The sequence below is a fragment of the Chlamydomonas reinhardtii genome, chromosome 17, assembly GCF_000002595.2.
Source record: "Chlamydomonas reinhardtii strain CC-503 cw92 mt+ chromosome 17, whole genome shotgun sequence".
NCBI classification, from domain to species: domain Eukaryota; kingdom Viridiplantae; phylum Chlorophyta; class Chlorophyceae; order Chlamydomonadales; family Chlamydomonadaceae; genus Chlamydomonas; species Chlamydomonas reinhardtii.
This window is the reverse complement of record NC_057020.1, coordinates 979,053-994,958: the sequence shown is the minus strand read 5'-3', so window position 1 is coordinate 994,958 and position 15,906 is coordinate 979,053. Positions and strand designations below refer to the sequence as shown.

Here is a 15,906-nt window from a genome sequence, read left to right as displayed (position 1 = left end):
CGGGTGCGGTGACACAAGCCTAGACTGGTCTTCGTATTAGTGCACTTCATGGGTGTAACTTCCAATAACTTCTTGCAATCTACCCCTGCACAGACAGGCTGTTTGCTTGTATAAGCATATAGCAGGCGCCGGGGGTCCAGGGTGACGGGCGGGCGCAGCACGGGAAGAGTGCATCGGCACCGCGGGGCGGGAAGGATGCGGATCCGTCAACTCCCCCCCGCGAATTATTGCATTAGCAGCAGCTCTGCACCACACGGCAAGGCAGACCTTAAACAAACAGGCTGTATTTGTGTATTACCCTCGCTGTGCTACTGCTGCGACCTATCTTGAATAGTCCTGCGCTCGTCTCCTTTATTGACATTCTTCTATTGCCTCTTGAACTCGGTTGCCAGTCGAACAAATTAGAAAGTCTGAGCGGGCTTCGCCTCTGTGCTGGCCGCTGCGACGAACAACACTGAGGATGCACTTCTTCAGCCACGCACCGCAGCCGGTGCAGAAGGAGGTTGAGGCATTCTGGTACTTGAACCTATCGCCGGAGCAACAGGCAGCGCATGACAAGTTCTTGGCGCATTTGACGGACACCAAGCAGCTACTGGTTGGCCACGATGACCGCTACACGTTGCTACGATTCCTTAAAGCCCGCCAGTGGGACGTGAACAAGGTGAAGAGTCCGCCGTGAAGGGCCCAGACCGGCACACGCCGCTCCGCGTGACACCCGCCCAGTGCAACGGGTCCCAGCAGGAGGACGACAGGTTGCCCCAGCTTAAGGTCCAGCTGTGCAAGTCAAGGGCGGGCTAAGTAGGGCAGGCAGCGGGGCAGCAGTCGGCAAACGGGGCAGCCGGAGGAAAGGCTGTTGCGTGTTCACGAGGACCGCCGGCGGGCCCCTAACCACCCAGACTTGCGACGTCTCGCAGCGCGTGGCCTGTGGCAATTGTCCTGTGCCGGTAGTTGCCGCTCCACCTATCGGGCGTCAACTGATCGCGCAGGCGACGATAATGTACACCAACATGACTAAGTGGCGCGCGGAGCACGGCACGGACCGGTTGTACGAGACGTTCACGTTCCCGGAGGAGGACCAAGTCATCGAGGTGGGGCGTGCGGAATGTGGGAGAGGTGTGGGTTTGGCGCAGCTTGTCCGGGTAAGGGGATGCCTGCATATTCACGGGGGCGCGAGAGGACGTGAAGAGCGGCAAGCCGTGAAGAGCGTATTGCCGTGAAGCGGCGTGCTCTTTGGGAAAGCGGGCCAGTGGATGCGGCGGCTGAAGCTAAGGGCGGAGCGACCTCTCTTAATGATGTGGGTTTGATAAGGATGATGTGGATTTGGAAGTACAGCCAGTACATGCGGAGCTTGACAGGCGCAGGTGCGGACATGGCGCCGTGCTCGCTGCAGGTCAGGCGGTTGTCGGCCCGCGGCCCTGAGCCTGAGGGGCACACACACCTCAACCTGCCCGCCTTTCAACCCCCACCCCCCAACCCGCAGCACTACCCGCACTTCTACCACATGACGGACAAGTTCGGGCGGCCGCTGTACATCGAGTTGTTGGGGCACACGGACGCCGCCAAAATACTGGAGCACACCAGGTGGGGGAGGCGTGTGGGGGAGGGGGGTTGCAAAGATGGTTGGAAAAGCGGTACAGCGGGGTGTGGGCACGCGAGGCGGGAGCCAGAGGCAGGTGGCCGCGAGGCAGGCGTGCAGCGGCGGAACAGATGTACTGGGTGTGCAGGGGTGCTGCTGGCGGCACGGCGCGCTCGCAACCCCTAAACCGGCATATCCTGCCCTGCCGTGTCGGCTTTGCTGCGCCCGCCGCCCCAGCATGGAGCGGCTGATGGACTACCACATTGTGGAGTGGGAGCGGCTCAAGCGGGAGATCCTGCCGCGCTGCAGCCTGCTGGCGGGTGGGTGGGCGGGGCAGGGGCAGCGGCAGCGGTGTGTGCGCGCACGGCCGTGTGCCGGGGGCTGGGGGCGGGTGGTGGAAGGTGGAGCGCGGGGCGGATGTGGGTCGGCGCACAGGGGCGGACAGCTGGGAGCTGCGGCCGGGGGTGAAGGACGGGCAACGGGCGGGGCAGGGGGCAGCACCGTGTGGCAACACGGCTTGATGTGGGTGGGGCAGTGGCGGCCCGGAGGCGTCGTGTCCCAATCCGCACCCCTAAGCGGCTCCGTCCGTACAAGACTCGCCCTGCGTGTTGCCTTCCTTCCCGAGCTTCCGCGTGCTCTCCCCTGCTGTTCCAACCCACTCCCATGGCACGCCACGCCGCACGCCACGCCGCAGGCAAGCCCATCATCACCAAGAACGTGATCCTGGATCTGAAGGGCGTGTCGATGAAGAACTTTGGACACGCCGCGCGCGAGATCCTGACCAAGATCGCCGCCATTGACCAGGTGCGCGCCGCTGCGCGCGCCCGAGCACACCCTGAGCTCTCTCAATGGACTGGTGCAAGTGCAAAAAACTCCCAGGGCTAGAGCCGCCGGTAGCCAGTGCGGATGGGGTCACCCGGGCAGGCTTCCACTGTTCTAAGCACGCGGCCTCTTCCAAGCCGAGCGGCTCTTGCCGGGTTGCGGGGACAAAACGCACCACAGCGCTGCCAGCCAAGCGTCGCCGCATCCGCCCTGCACCTACATGATCTGCGCACACACGATACCATATTTTATTAACATGTCTGTATCTTATGTCCCTGCGTTCATCGTCTATCCCCGCGCTCATTATCTTCATAACCTTCATAAATATCGATCTTCTCCTGCAGGACTACTACTGCGAGTCGCTGGGCCAGATGTTCATCATCAACACGCCCACCGTGTTCCGCCTCATCTGGGCGGTGGTCAACCCCATGCTGGAGGAGCGCACGCGGCGCAAGATCATCATCCTGGGGTCCGACTACATGCCCACCATCACGCAGCTCATCCCGGAGGACAACCTGCCCGCCTGCCTGGGCGGCAAGGGCGCGCGCACGGTGGGGGCGGTCGGGATGGGAGCGGACGCGGGGGGCGTGGAGTGCGGGGGCGTGGATCGCGGCGTGTGGACGGGCGCGGGGGCGTGGAGTGCTTGGGTTTGGGTTGCGGGAGGGCTAGGGCGCGGGTGAACGGGACGGACGGCGCAGGTGCAGTGGAGTCGTGTGGGGCCCGGCCTCCTCCTAGGCACTGCCGCTGGCCCCCACACTCTTATGCTGATGCTGTTGTCCCGACTGCTCCCGACTGCTCCCGACTGCTCCCGGCTGCAGGACATGAAGACCACCATTGGGCCGTGGACGGAGGTGGAGCTGCCCGCGCCGGGGCCAGCAGCGATGGCGGCGGCGACGGCAGCAGCGGCCTCTCCCGCGAAGGAGCCGGCGGCAGCTTCTCCCGCAAAGGAGCCGGTGGTGGCTTCTCCCGTGAAGGAGCCAATGGTGACGGTGCCAGCTGATACCGTGGCGGTGACGGTAGGCAACGGCATCATCGCCGCTCACTGAGCCTCCTGCGCGTCGCTCGTGTGTGAAGAGTCTTGTCTAGTGGTAGTGGGGTTCGCATTGAGGGAGCTGATGTGCATGTTTCGTGCAGCGCTTGCCGTATCGAACGTGGTGTGGCTTGTTAAATGGATTGTCGCTAACAAAAAGACATGTTGTGCGTGAGATGGACATCGTGACGCCATGATTAACAACTGCGGCAGCAGCCGTGGCCATTGGCCGCGGCTGTTGCATTGCTGGAAGCTTTCCATGTAGTATGCACATCATTATGCAGTTAGAGTGCACGTTAGGCGGTGGCATGACTCCAAGATTTGGCTGGAGTGAGTTTGCACAGCGCTTCTTGTGTGGGTTGTCGAGTGGGGCACTGCCGGGAACCGCCGCCGGCCACTGCCGATGCAGAGGACGAGTCGGGGCTTGCCAAAAGGGGCTTCATTGCGCCCCAGTGGAAGCAGTACCTCCAAGGACGTCTGCCGTGTGTGCATGTCTGCTGCATGCGGAGTGTGGCGTATTTTTCGCGTGGGCGGCAGGGAGCTATGTGGGGGTTCAGGCTTAACAACAGCGTCTGAGGCGCGCGCACGGTTTCCAAGGCCATGCATGCAGCCAGCAATTTGGAGCTTTCGAAGGGTTTCGAGCAGCAGGGCGGATGGATGGGAGGGGCGGGCATATCGTGCCAAGGCATCTAACCCCGTAGGCTGACGGGGTAGCAGTCGACGTTGTTGGGAGTTGACTAGCACCTTGCTTGGGCGGACTGTCCCTTCTTGTATGTCGCATTCATAGTCGAACATGCCTATTAATGTTGCACAATGTGGGTTTTCCGGCGTCGTGCTCACCACCTTGTACCCACACACAACAATTAAGTTGGTCGGGTCCCCCAGCCCGGGGAGGTACGGCACACCGATGCCGCCGCCTGTACTGACACACATATGCACACACCGTAAACCGTTGCTTTGCTGCATCGAATACACTGTCTTTGCGCTATGTTCTCCTTGTGCTTTTTAACACACACATGCACCGCCGCTGCCATACCGTAATGCCTCATGCCTGAATTGACAGGCACCACCCCCAGTCATCCAAATGTCCATGATCCAGCGCTCGTATCTTACGAAGGCAGGGGCGGCGTCAGTGGCCGAATTCCTTAAAATGGCTTCGTTTGGTTGACGAAACAGGCTGCCGCCGCTTCGTTCACCCCCAAAATTTTTCCGGGGGCTCCGCCCCCGACCCGCACGATGTCGACGCCGACACGACACGCCCACTCCTCCCCTGCTTCCCGCCGACCCAACCTCACTCTCCCGCCAGGGGAACCCCTGTCTCCCGCCGTCAACACCCATAGATACAGCCCTTTGAGCGTTCTTACCATATGCCACGCAGGTTTCGGCCGTGGAGTAGCCGCTGGAACCCCCTGTCCTTGGCCAAAGGTGGCCGAAATCCCAAAAATGTCTTCGTCTGTTTGCCGAAAGACCCCCCAAGATCCCGTGCGTTTTGGCCGAAATTCCAAGTCAAGATCAAAAAAATATCGTCCGCCAGAGGCCTTTTTGGGCCAATTTCGTTCCGAACGAAGGAAGATACGAGTGCTGTGTCCATCCCTTGCCCACAGTGCCAACAATCCTTCATTCCCGCCTATCACTTCAACCACATGTCCACATCCCCTTCTCTCTAGTCCCTCGGCCTCTCAGCCTCTCATCATATCCGCCTCCACCTGTTCATATCCATCATGGCAGTCCCATCTAAATCCTCTCGCAAAAATGCCCATAGCCAGAGTACAACACGGCATCACGTGCTCAGTTTCTGGATTTCTCAGTTTCTGAATTTTCAGGACTGGGTTTCTCAGGACTGTGCGCGGCACCGCACCTCTCTCATCACGCACGCCTATCCATTGCGCACGGCCGCCGCGGCCTCAGATGTTGTAGCTGAGGTCCCCAGTCGTAGCGGCCGCGTAGAAGGAGCTCACCTGGGGCCGGCGAGCAAGGGGGCAAGGGGCGTGACAGATGTGCCCGAGTCACACAGCGCCGTAATGTTGGTCCCATTGATCCCACCCTGAGAGCCCGGCCGCCGCCAGGACGATTGCATATGGCGGCAACACCCACGCACACACGAGAACATACACGGGCACACACACCTACACACGTACACTGGTACACCCTTCCCCCTTTGCTTTCCTAGCACATGTACACCTGCGCACTCACACATACACGCCCATACGCACCGCGGACCAGTTTATCAGCTGCTGCCAGGCCTTTGTGTAGTCCGCCCGCTTGGCCTGGTACCTGTGTGTGTGCGTGTGTGTGTGGGGGGGGGCGTACGTGTTAGGAAACGAAGCAAAATGCCCGAGAGAGTGCGTGTGTACACGTGACGAGTAATAGTGGTGCAATGAGTGGGCAGGAGTGCAGGCACAGGTGTGCGCGTGCATGTTAAAAATGTGTGACGAATGCGCACAGCCGCAGACGCACAGCCGCGCACACAGCCGCGCCGCACTCACTGGAGGTAGTAGGCGTGCTCCCACACGTCAAGGCCCAGGATGGGAGCGCACGGCTCCTTGATCACCACCTGCAACGACGCGTGTAATCAGGTGTGTGAGAACTGCATTAAGGCGAGGTGCTGGTGTAGGCAGGCCAGGAGCCGGGGCGCGCGTGTGTGTATGAATGTGTGTGTTTGTGTGTGCGTGTGTAAGGGAGGCAGGCGGTAGGCAGGTGCATGCGTGGCGGTGCGCGGTGCAGCAGCGGTTGCGGATGACTTGCCTGTCTACAGCTGGGGTCCCGCACCTGCGTTGCCCGCGCAACCCAAACCCCATCTGCAAGGCTAGATACCTTCACGCGCACACGCACCCACACACGCACACACACACACACACACACACACACACACACACACACACACACACACACACACATGCACGCACGTACGCACGCACGCACGCACGCAGTCACGCACACACGTGCAGTCACGCAGTCAAGTACCTGCATGAGCGGGTTGTCCTGGTTGGCTGTGGCCAGCAGCTGCAGCCTGCCACCCCTGCCGCCGCCTGTGGGCACACACACCCAGGCCCAGCCGCTGCCAAACACGGCGTCGGCGGAGGCCTTGAGCCGAGCCTGTGCACATGGAGGCGGCGGCGGATGGCAACAGGCCTGATTGCGGCGTGGGTGCAGCAGCGTGCTTGCGGCGGCGGTACAAAACAAACGCACGCAACCTGTTGCACATGTACGATGTTCACACACACACACACACGCTTGACACGCGTCTGGAAACGCTGCAACCGCCGCCCGCCACGTCCCCCATGCCGCCTCGACCCCGTTTAGTCGCAGTGCCACCGCTAACTCGCCCTCTTCCAATAGTGTTATTGTACTTAGTGGGCGGGATTTGGGACGCGTGATACCTAGCTTGTCTGCTGCACGCCGCCTCTCTTATCGCCGTTGCCATTCACATGCCCGTGACACTTCCTCGCTGCCGCCCTATGCCCATGCTTCCACCTTTGCCTATAGGTGAGCTCGACTACGACCAGCGGGCGGGAATCTGGGAATTAGGCGTGCTGGGTAAACGTTGTTTAGCGCGCCCAGGGTGCGGAGCATGGACGCATACAGATGCATCGCGGGGTCAGGCCGAATGGTCGCCCGTGGGGTTCCAGGCTTATCGCGGGTAAGTATGACTACCTGGGTCACGACAGTCACGCGACGCTCGGTAAAAATGGTGGGTATCGGTAAGTAACTCCGTCGCGTCATTGGGCGGGCTTTCGTTTCGTTTTTTAACACACACACATACACTGTCTTTGCGCAACGTTCTCCTTGTGCTCTTTAACACACACACACATACACATACACACACATCCACAAGCAATGCGTGCGGAGCCTGCCTGCCCGTCCGCCTCGCCCCGCCCTCACCAGCATGGCATCCACGGACCCGAACGCAGCGTCGATGGCGGACTGCAGGCCCGGCGATATGTTGGCGCGGGAGGTGGGGGCGGAGCCGGGGGAGGCCATCACCTGGTGAGCAAGGGGTTGACGGGGAGGGCGGCGTGTGTGTGTGTGTGTGTGTGTGTGTGTGTGTGTGTGTGTGTGTGTGTGTGTGTGTGTGTGTGTGTGTGTGTGTGTGTGTGTGTGTGTGTGTGTGTGTGTGTGTGTGTGTGTGTGTGTGTGTGTGTGTGTGTGTGTGTGTGTGTGTGTGTGTGTGTGTGTGTGTGTGTGTGTGTGTGTGTGTGTGTGTGTGTGTGTGTGTGTGTGTGTGTGTGTGTGTGTGTGTGTGTGTGTGTGTGTGTGTGTGTGTGTGTGTGTGTGTGTGTGTGCGTGTGCGTGTGCGAGTCAGTTGACTGGCCTCTGTTGAGGGCTGTGTCACTGAGAGCCGGCTGCAATGAGGTGTGCAGCCGGTAGGTTCGCCACCTTTCGCCTTGGCCTTTCCCTTTCATTTCCTTCTGCGTACCGCATTCTCTCCTTTCCTCCCCTTCCCTCCCCTGCCCGCCTTCTGCCTGTCCTTCCTCCCCCCGCCCGCCCCCTCTTCCCGCTCCTCTTCCCCACCTTCCAGAACAGCTCGTGGTTCCACAGCCCGCCGCCCTGGTTGCGCAGGGTGGTCTCCTGCGCGGCAGGCAGGAACCCGCTGCCCACCTGTGGGGACAGAGGGAGCGGGAGAGGGGGAGGAAGGGGACAATCACGCAGGGGCGCGCAGGGTGCCTGCATGCAGCAGTCTGTATGCAGCGCACATTGTCCATCCACCGTGTGCAGCCGCCTCAGCCCCCGCCACCCCCAACCACCTCTCCCGCCCCCCCCACACACACACCTGCGTGAGCAGCTGTGTGACGTTGCGGCGGTCGGGCGGCAGCTGGGCCACCAGGTCGCCGGTGCGGGCGGCGTACCCGCCCTCGTGCGTGTCGTGGTGCAGGCGCATGATCTGACGGCGGTGACGAGGGGGGAGTCATGATGGTCGTGGGGAGTTGTGATGGTGGGGAGTTGTGATACGGGAGATGGCGAGGGGTGCGGGCGGGTGGGCGGCAGGTGGGAGGCGGGAGGTCGTCAAGGTGGGTGGGCGAATGGGCAGGTGGGCGGGCGCACAAAAGCCCCGACCGTGGTCTCCCACTCCCGCCCGACCACATACACATGCACCTCAAGTCAGTCAGTCAGTCGCCCACCTGTGATGAGATGACGGGCTCCAGGGCGTCATAACTGTACGGCAGTGGCGGCAGCGACACCGCAGAAGGGGGAGCCGGCGGTGGCGGAGGTGGCGGGGAGGAGGGATCGGCCTGCGACAGACAACCGGGTGGTGTGCGCCAGGCGGAGGGGGCAAAGGCGAGTGGCTGTGGCTGCAGCAATGTGTGGATGTGGACGTGCGGGCGCGACAGATGATGCGGCATGCATTAAAAGGTCACGACGCACAAGGCATCCTGTGATCCTAGGTTTGTGCGTGAGTAGGGCTAATGGTTGAGGGGTCAGGAGCAGGCCACGTCCCCCATGTCAGACCCGACTCCCCCTTCACCTGCTGCTGCAGGCCCCCGCCGCCCTCGCCGTCCGTGCTTCTGCTACTGCCGCTACTGCCGCCGCCGTTGCTGTAGCTCTGCAGCAGCATGCGCCGCCCGCCGCCCGTGGCTGTAGCAGCAGCACCCACGGGAGCCGCCGCCACGGAGCCGGCGGCTGCAGCTGTCAGGGCCAGGAAGGCGGCGAGGAGGAGGCTGGCCGCACATGGGGAGGGCGATGGCGGGGTATGATGCCACATGTTGCTGCGCCTAGGAGAGGCGTGAAACGTTCGGAACTGTGAAGGCGCTGTCGAACAGTCGAAGGGTCGGCGTTGGTTGTTGGCGAGCGGCGAAGAGACAGAAGATTGACCGGTCGCTGTGACAAAATTGAAATGCCCTCGTGTCTGGCAGGGTATTCCTACCTTGAGACTGATGGCTTTGTGTGTTGTTGTGTTGCGGTAATAGGTGCGGCTGGGTTTTATGTGGCCCGGGGCCGCGCCCGCCATTCCGCCGGCCTTCTCGGCAGGGCGCGAGAAGTCCTGAGAGGCCCGTGGGTCGGGGTGGGTCATAACTGGCCGGGAAGGCCGCGAGCGAAAGCGTCCGGTCCTCCATTGCAGCTTAAAGCACCTGATAACCAGGACCCCCATAAATACATGACGGGATGCTGACGCATCCCCCCGGAGCAATTTGGAGGGGGCGGGAGGTTGAGGTAGCTTGGGCGGCGCTTGGGGAGGGTGGGGGTGCAGGGGCGTGTGTGGGGGTGGGTTTGGGCATTTCCTTGGCTGGCACGGGCTGCCGCCGGACGCCTGGGAGCGCTGTCGACGGCCAGGCACGGAACGCAAGCAGCGGGGAGGGCGTGCGGTGTTGTGTGGGTCTCCTGTTCTGAGCGCGGGTGCCCACGGGGTGAAAACGGGGAACGGGCGAACGCGTGTGCAAGTGCGGAAGTGCTCGGAATGCGCGCCGAGCGACCTTAACGCGCTGCAACTAATATCTTCGCAACAATTGCGACCCAACGGCAGCTTCGTGCGGCCGCGGCGCAGACCTCGGCGCGGGAAATGCTAAAAATGCCGACGCGGTGAACTATGCCGCCCGAGCCCGCTGACCGGCCCAAACGCTTCTATGAATGTCTCGACATTGAGCGGCGCTGGGCAGGAGGCCGGGCGCGCAACGCGGCGCGAGGCAGCTTCTGGAAATTTGTCGAGCATCGTTCCCAAAGTCGCTCTCCCGATCGCCCGGCGCCCCGCTGATGCGATTGTATATCAGTAAATGATATGTTGAATTCACATTATGCACATATCGGCGCGAGCTCGCGCCGGAGTGCGCGCGGGACCGCTCGCAAAGTTTTTATGCTCGCGAAACCGTCGCGACCTGTTTTCTCCGCGCGCGGCCGGCGCCGCGCCCCCATTTTTGATATCGTGCATATATAGTATGCGAGTGCTACAACACTGCATATCACCGGCGGCCGCGCGGCCGCGGCGAGCGGAAGGGCGAGCGCCCTCGGGATTGTGCCGTATACGCACGCAGAGACGCACAGACGCACAGTTTTGGAAGCGACTCATCCCTCCGCAACATGACGGGATGCTGACGCATCCCCCCGGAGCAAATTGGAGGGGGGGGAGAGGTTGGGGTAGCTTGGACGGCGCTTGGGGAGGGTGGGGGTGCAGGGGCGTGTGTGGGGGTGGGTTTGGGCATTTCCTTGGCTGGCACGGGCTGCCGCCGGACGCCTGGGAGCGCTGTCGAGGGCCAGGCACGGAACGCAAGCAGCGGGGAGGGCGTGCGGTGTTGTGTGGGTCTCCTGTTCTGAGCGCGGGTGCCCACGGGCGAACGTGTTGTGCAAGTGCAGAACTGCTCGGAATGCGTGCCGAGCGACCTTAACGCGCTGCAATAGATATCTTCGCAGCATTTGTGACCTAGCGGCAGCTTCACGCAGCTGTGGCGCAGACCTCGGCGTGGGAAATTCTAAAAATGCCGACTCGGCGAACTATGCCGCCCGAGCCCGCTGAGCGGCCCAAACGCTTCTATCAATGTCTCGACACCGAGCGGCGCTGGGCTGGAGGCCGGGCGAGCAGCCCGGCGCGAGGCAGCTTCTGGAAGTTTGCCGAGCACCACTTCCGAACTCGCTGTCCCGGCCGCCCGGCGCCCCGCTGATGCGATTGTATATCAGTAAATGATATGTTGAATTCATAGTATGCACATATCGGCGCGAGCTCGCGCCGGAGTGCGCGCGGGACCGCTCGCAACGTTTTTACGCTCGCGAAACCGTCGCGACCTTTTTTCTCCGCGCGCGGCCGGCGCCGCGCCCCGCTTTTTTAATATCGTGCATATCTATAATGCGAGTGCTGCGCCCCCGCGCTCGGCGGCCGGCCGCGCGGCTGCGCCGAGAAGAATTCAAAATTTTGACCCTGCATCGTGTACGGGCGCACAGACAGACGCACGCAGTGAACTTTTGAGGGCGACATGACGGGATGCTGACGCATCCCCCCGGAGCAATTTGGAGGGGGGGGGAGGTTGAGGTAGCTTGGACGGCGCTTGGGGAGGGTGGGGGTGCAGGGGCGTGTGTGGGGGTGGGTTTGGCTGGCATTTCCTTGGCTGGCATGGGCTGCCGCCGGACGCCTGGGAGCGCTGTCGAGGGCCAGGCACGGAAGGCAAGCAGCGGGGAGGGCGCGCGGTGTTGTGGGTCCGCCGTTCTGAGCGCGGGTGCCCACGGGGTGGCAGGGTGGAAAGGGGAAGGCGTGTGCAGGCGCGGAAGCACTGCTCGGAGTGCGCGCCGAGTGACCTTAACGCGCTGCAATTGATATCTTCGCAACACTTGCGACCCAACGGCAGCTTCGTGCGGCCGCGGCGCAGACCTCGGCGTGGGAAATGCTAAAAATGCCGACGCGGTGAACTATGCCGCCCGAGCCTGCTGGCCGGCCCAAACGCTTCTATTAATGTCTCGACACCGACCGGTGTTGGGCTGGAGGCCGGGCGAGCAGCCTGGCGCGAGGCAGCTTCTGGAAATTTGCCGAGCATTGTTCCCAAACTCGCTCTCCCGATCGCCCGGCGCCCCGCTGATGCGATTGTATATCAGTAAATGATATGTTGAATTCATATTATGCACATATCGGCGCGGGCTCGCGCCGGAGTGCGCGCGGGACCGCTCGCAACGTTTTTATGCTCGCGAAACCGTCGCGACCTGTTTTCTCCGCGCGCGGCCGGCGCCGCGCCCCCATTTTTGATATCGTGCATATCTAGTATGCGAGTGCTACAACACTGCATATCACCGCCGGCCGCGCGGCCGCGGCGAGCGGAAGGGCGAGCGCCCTCGGGATTGTGCCGTATACGCACGCACAGACAGACAGACATGACGGGATGCTGACGCATCCCCCCGGAGCAATTTGGAGGGGGGGGGAGGTTGAGGTAGCTTGGACGGCGCTTGGGGAGGGTGGGGGTGCAGGGGCGTGTGTGGGGGTGGGTTTGGCTGGCATTTCCTTGGCTGGCATGGGCTGCCGCCGGACGCCTGGGAGCGCTGTCGAGGGCCAGGCACGGAAGGCAAGCAGCGGGGAGGGCGCGCGGTGTTGTGGGTCCGCCGTTCTGAGCGCGGGTGCCCACGGGGTGGCAGGGTGGAAAGGGGAAGGCGTGTGCAGGCGCGGAAGCACTGCTCGGAGTGCGCGCCGAGTGACCTTAACGCGCTGCAATTGATATCTTCGCAACACTTGCGACCCAACGGCAGCTTCGTGCGGCCGCGGCGCAGACCTCGGCGTGGGAAATGCTAAAAATGCCGACGCGGTGAACTATGCCGCCCGAGCCTGCTGGCCGGCCCAAACGCTTCTATTAATGTCTCGACACCGACCGGTGTTGGGCTGGAGGCCGGGCGAGCAGCCTGGCGCGAGGCAGCTTCTGGAAATTTGCCGAGCATTGTTCCCAAACTCGCTCTCCCGATCGCCCGGCGCCCCGCTGATGCGATTGTATATCAGTAAATGATATGTTGAATTCATATTATGCACATATCGGCGCGGGCTCGCGCCGGAGTGCGCGCGGGACCGCTCGCAACGTTTTTATGCTCGCGAAACCGTCGCGACCTGTTTTCTCCGCGCGCGGCCGGCGCCGCGCCCCCATTTTTGATATCGTGCATATCTAGTATGCGAGTGCTACAACACTGCATATCACCGCCGGCCGCGCGGCCGCGGCGAGCGGAAGGGCGAGCGCCCTCGGGATTGTGCCGTATACGCACGCACAGACAGACAGACGCACAGTTTTGGAGGCGACACATTCCTCCGCAATCTGCAGATTGCTCCGGGAACGCACAGTTTTGGAGGCGACACATTCCTCCGCAACATGACGGGATGCTGACGCATCCCCCCGGAGCAATTTGGAGGGGGGGCGGGGAGGTTGGTGTAGCTTGGACTGCGCTTGGGGAGGTGGGGGGTGCGGGGGTGTGTGTGGGGGTGGGTTTGGGCATTGTCTTGGCTGGCACGGGCTGCCGCTGGACGCCTGGGAGTGCTCTGGAGGGCCAGGCGTCGAACGCAGGCAGCGGGGAGGGCGCGCGGTGTTGTGGGTTTCCTGTTCTGTGCGCGGGTGCCCATGGGGTGAAAGCGGGGAACGGGCGAACGCGTGTGCAAGTGCGGAAGTGCTCGGAGTGCGCGCCGAGTGACCTTAACGCTCTGCAACTGATATCTTCGCAACACTTGCGACCCAGCGGCAGCTTCGTGCGGCCGCGGCGCAGACCTTGGCGCGGGAAATGCTAAAAATGCCGACTGGGCGAACTATGCCGCCCGAGCCCGCTGAGCGGCCCAAACGCTTCTATCAATGTCTCGACACCCAGCGGCGCTGGGTTGGAGGCCGGGCGAGCAGCCCGGCGCGAGGCAGCTTCTGGAAATTTGCCGAGCATCGTTCCCAAACTCGCTCTCCCGATCGCCCGGCGCCCCGTTGATGCGATTGTATATCAGTAAATGATATGTTGAATTCACATTATGCACATATCGGCGCGGACTCGCGCCGGAGTGCGCGCGGGACCGCTCGCAACGTTTTTATGCTCGCGAAACCGTCGCGACCTTTTTTCTCCGTGCGCGGCCGGCGCCGCGCCCCGCGCTTTTTATATACTATCACATCTATGTGCGAGTGCTACAACACTGCATATCACCGGCGGCCGCGCGGCCGCGGCGAGCGGAGGGGCGAGCGCGTTTTGCATGGGAGTACGGGCGCACAGACGCACGCACGCAGTGAAATTTTGAGGGCGACACATCCCTCCGCAACATGACGGGATGCTGACGCATCCCCCCGGAGCAATTTGGAGGGGGGGCGGGGAGGTTGGGGTAGCTTGGACGGCGCTTGGGGAGGTGGGGGTGCAGGGGCGTGTGTGGGGGTGGGTTTTGGCATTTCCTTGGCTGGCACGGGCTGCCGCCGGACGCTTGGGAGCGCTGTCGAGGGCCAGGCACGGAACGCAGGCAGCGGGGAGGGCGCGCGGTGTTGTGGGTCTCCTGTTCTGAGCGCGGGTGCCCACGGGGTGGAAGCGGGGAACGGGCGAACGTGTGTGCAAGTGCAGAAGTGCTTGGAATGCGTCCCGAGCGACCTTAACGCGCTGCAATTGATATCTTCGCAACACTTGCGACCCAACGGCAGCTTCACGCGGCTGCGGCGCCGACCTCGGCGCGGGAAATGCTAAAAATGCCGACGCGGCGAACTGCGCTGCCCGAGCCTGCCGAGCGGCCCAAACGCTTCTATCAATGTCTCGACACCGAGCGGCGCTGGGCTGGAGGCCGGGCGAGCAGCCCGGCGCGAGGCAGCTTCTGGAAATTTGTCGAGCATCGTTCCTGAACTCGCTCTCCCGACCGCCCGGCGCCCCGCTGATGCGATTGTATATCAGTAAATGATATGTTGAATTCACATTATGCACATATCGGTGCGAGCTCGCGCCGGAGTGCGCGCGGAACCGCTCGCAACGTTTTTATGCTCGCGAAACCGTCGCGACCTTTTTTCTCCGCGCGCGGCCGGCGCCGCGCCCCCATTTTTGATATCGTGCATATCTAGTATGCGGGTGCTACAATACTGCATATCACCGGCGGCCGCGCGGCCCCGGCGAGTGGAAGGGCGAGCGCCCTCGGGATTGTGCCGTATACGCACAGACGCACGCACGCACGGACAGTTTTGAGGGCGGCACATCCCTTCGCTTTGCTCCGGGAACATGACGGGATGCTGACGCATCCCCCCGGAGCAATTTGGAGGGGGGGGGAGGAGGTGGGAGCGGCTTGGACGGCGCTTGGGGAGGGTGGGGGTGCAGGGGCGTGTGTGGGGGTGGATTTGGGCATTTCCTTGGCTGGCACGGGCTGCCGCCGGACGCCTGGGAGCGCTGTCGAGGGCCAGGCACGGAACGCAAGCAGCGGGGAGGGCGTGCGGTGTTGTGGGTCCGCCGTTCTGAGCGCGGGTGCCCATGGGGTGGAAGGGTGGAAAGGGGAAGGCGTGTGTAGGCGCGGAAGTGCTCGGAGTGCGCGCCGAGTGACCTTAACGCGCTGCAACTGATATCTTCGCAACACTTGCGACCCAGCGGCAGCTTCACGCGGCTGCGGGGCAGACCTCGGCGCGGGAAATGCTAAAAATGCCGACGCGGCGAACCGTGCCGCCCGAGCCCGCTGACCGGCCCAAACGCTTCTATCAATGTCTCGACATGAAGCGGCGCTGGGTTGGAGGCCGGGCGTGCAGCTCAGCGCGAGGTAGCTTCTGGAAATTTGTCGAGCATCGTTCCCAAACTCGCTCTCCCGATCGTCCGGCGCCCCGCTGATGCGATTGTATATCAGTAAATGATACGTCGAATTCACATTATGCACATATCGGTGCGGACTCGCGCCGCGTACCGCGTGGGACCGCTCGCAACATTTTTATGTCGCGAAACCGTCGCGACCTGATTTCTCCGCGCGCGGCCGGCGCCGCGCCCCCATTTTTGATATCGTGCATATCTAGTATGCGACTGCTACAACACTGCATATCACCGCCGGCCGCGCGGCTGTGGCGAGCGGAAGGGCGAGCGCCCTCGGGATTGTGCCGTATACGCACGCACGGAC

The 15,906-nt window shown here is 62.6% G+C and overlaps 3 protein-coding genes across 3 annotated transcripts; 2 read left to right on the top strand and 1 right to left on the bottom strand.

Annotated features, from left to right (window-relative positions):
• The first annotated feature begins 257 nt into the window (after positions 1-257).
• CHLRE_17g703200v5 (uncharacterized protein) lies at positions 258-4,483 on the top strand. Its single transcript, XM_001691533.2, has 7 exons — positions 258-661; positions 987-1,088; positions 1,481-1,581; positions 1,814-1,896; positions 2,271-2,380; positions 2,743-2,949; positions 3,217-4,483. The coding sequence occupies exons 1-7, from the start codon at positions 461-463 to the stop codon at positions 3,442-3,444; spliced, it is 1,032 nt and encodes a 343-aa protein (XP_001691585.2). The 5' UTR covers positions 258-460; the 3' UTR covers positions 3,445-4,483.
• A 292-nt stretch (positions 4,484-4,775) lies between these two features.
• On the bottom strand, positions 4,776-9,287 carry CHLRE_17g703176v5 (uncharacterized protein). The gene is made up of 9 exons (XM_043071951.1): positions 8,893-9,287; positions 8,549-8,659; positions 8,200-8,310; positions 7,941-8,027; positions 7,311-7,412; positions 6,393-6,524; positions 5,915-5,982; positions 5,642-5,702; positions 4,776-5,386 (listed from the first exon to the last, which is right to left on the bottom strand). The coding sequence occupies exons 1-9, from the start codon at positions 9,127-9,129 to the stop codon at positions 5,333-5,335; spliced, it is 963 nt and encodes a 320-aa protein (XP_042914410.1). The 5' UTR covers positions 9,130-9,287; the 3' UTR covers positions 4,776-5,332.
• A 1,310-nt stretch (positions 9,288-10,597) lies between these two features.
• Positions 10,598-13,493, top strand: CHLRE_17g703151v5 (uncharacterized protein). Its single transcript, XM_043071950.1, has one exon. The coding sequence runs from the start codon at positions 10,835-10,837 to the stop codon at positions 11,015-11,017; it is 183 nt and encodes a 60-aa protein (XP_042914409.1). The 5' UTR covers positions 10,598-10,834; the 3' UTR covers positions 11,018-13,493.
• Positions 13,494-15,906: the final 2,413 nt, after the last annotated feature.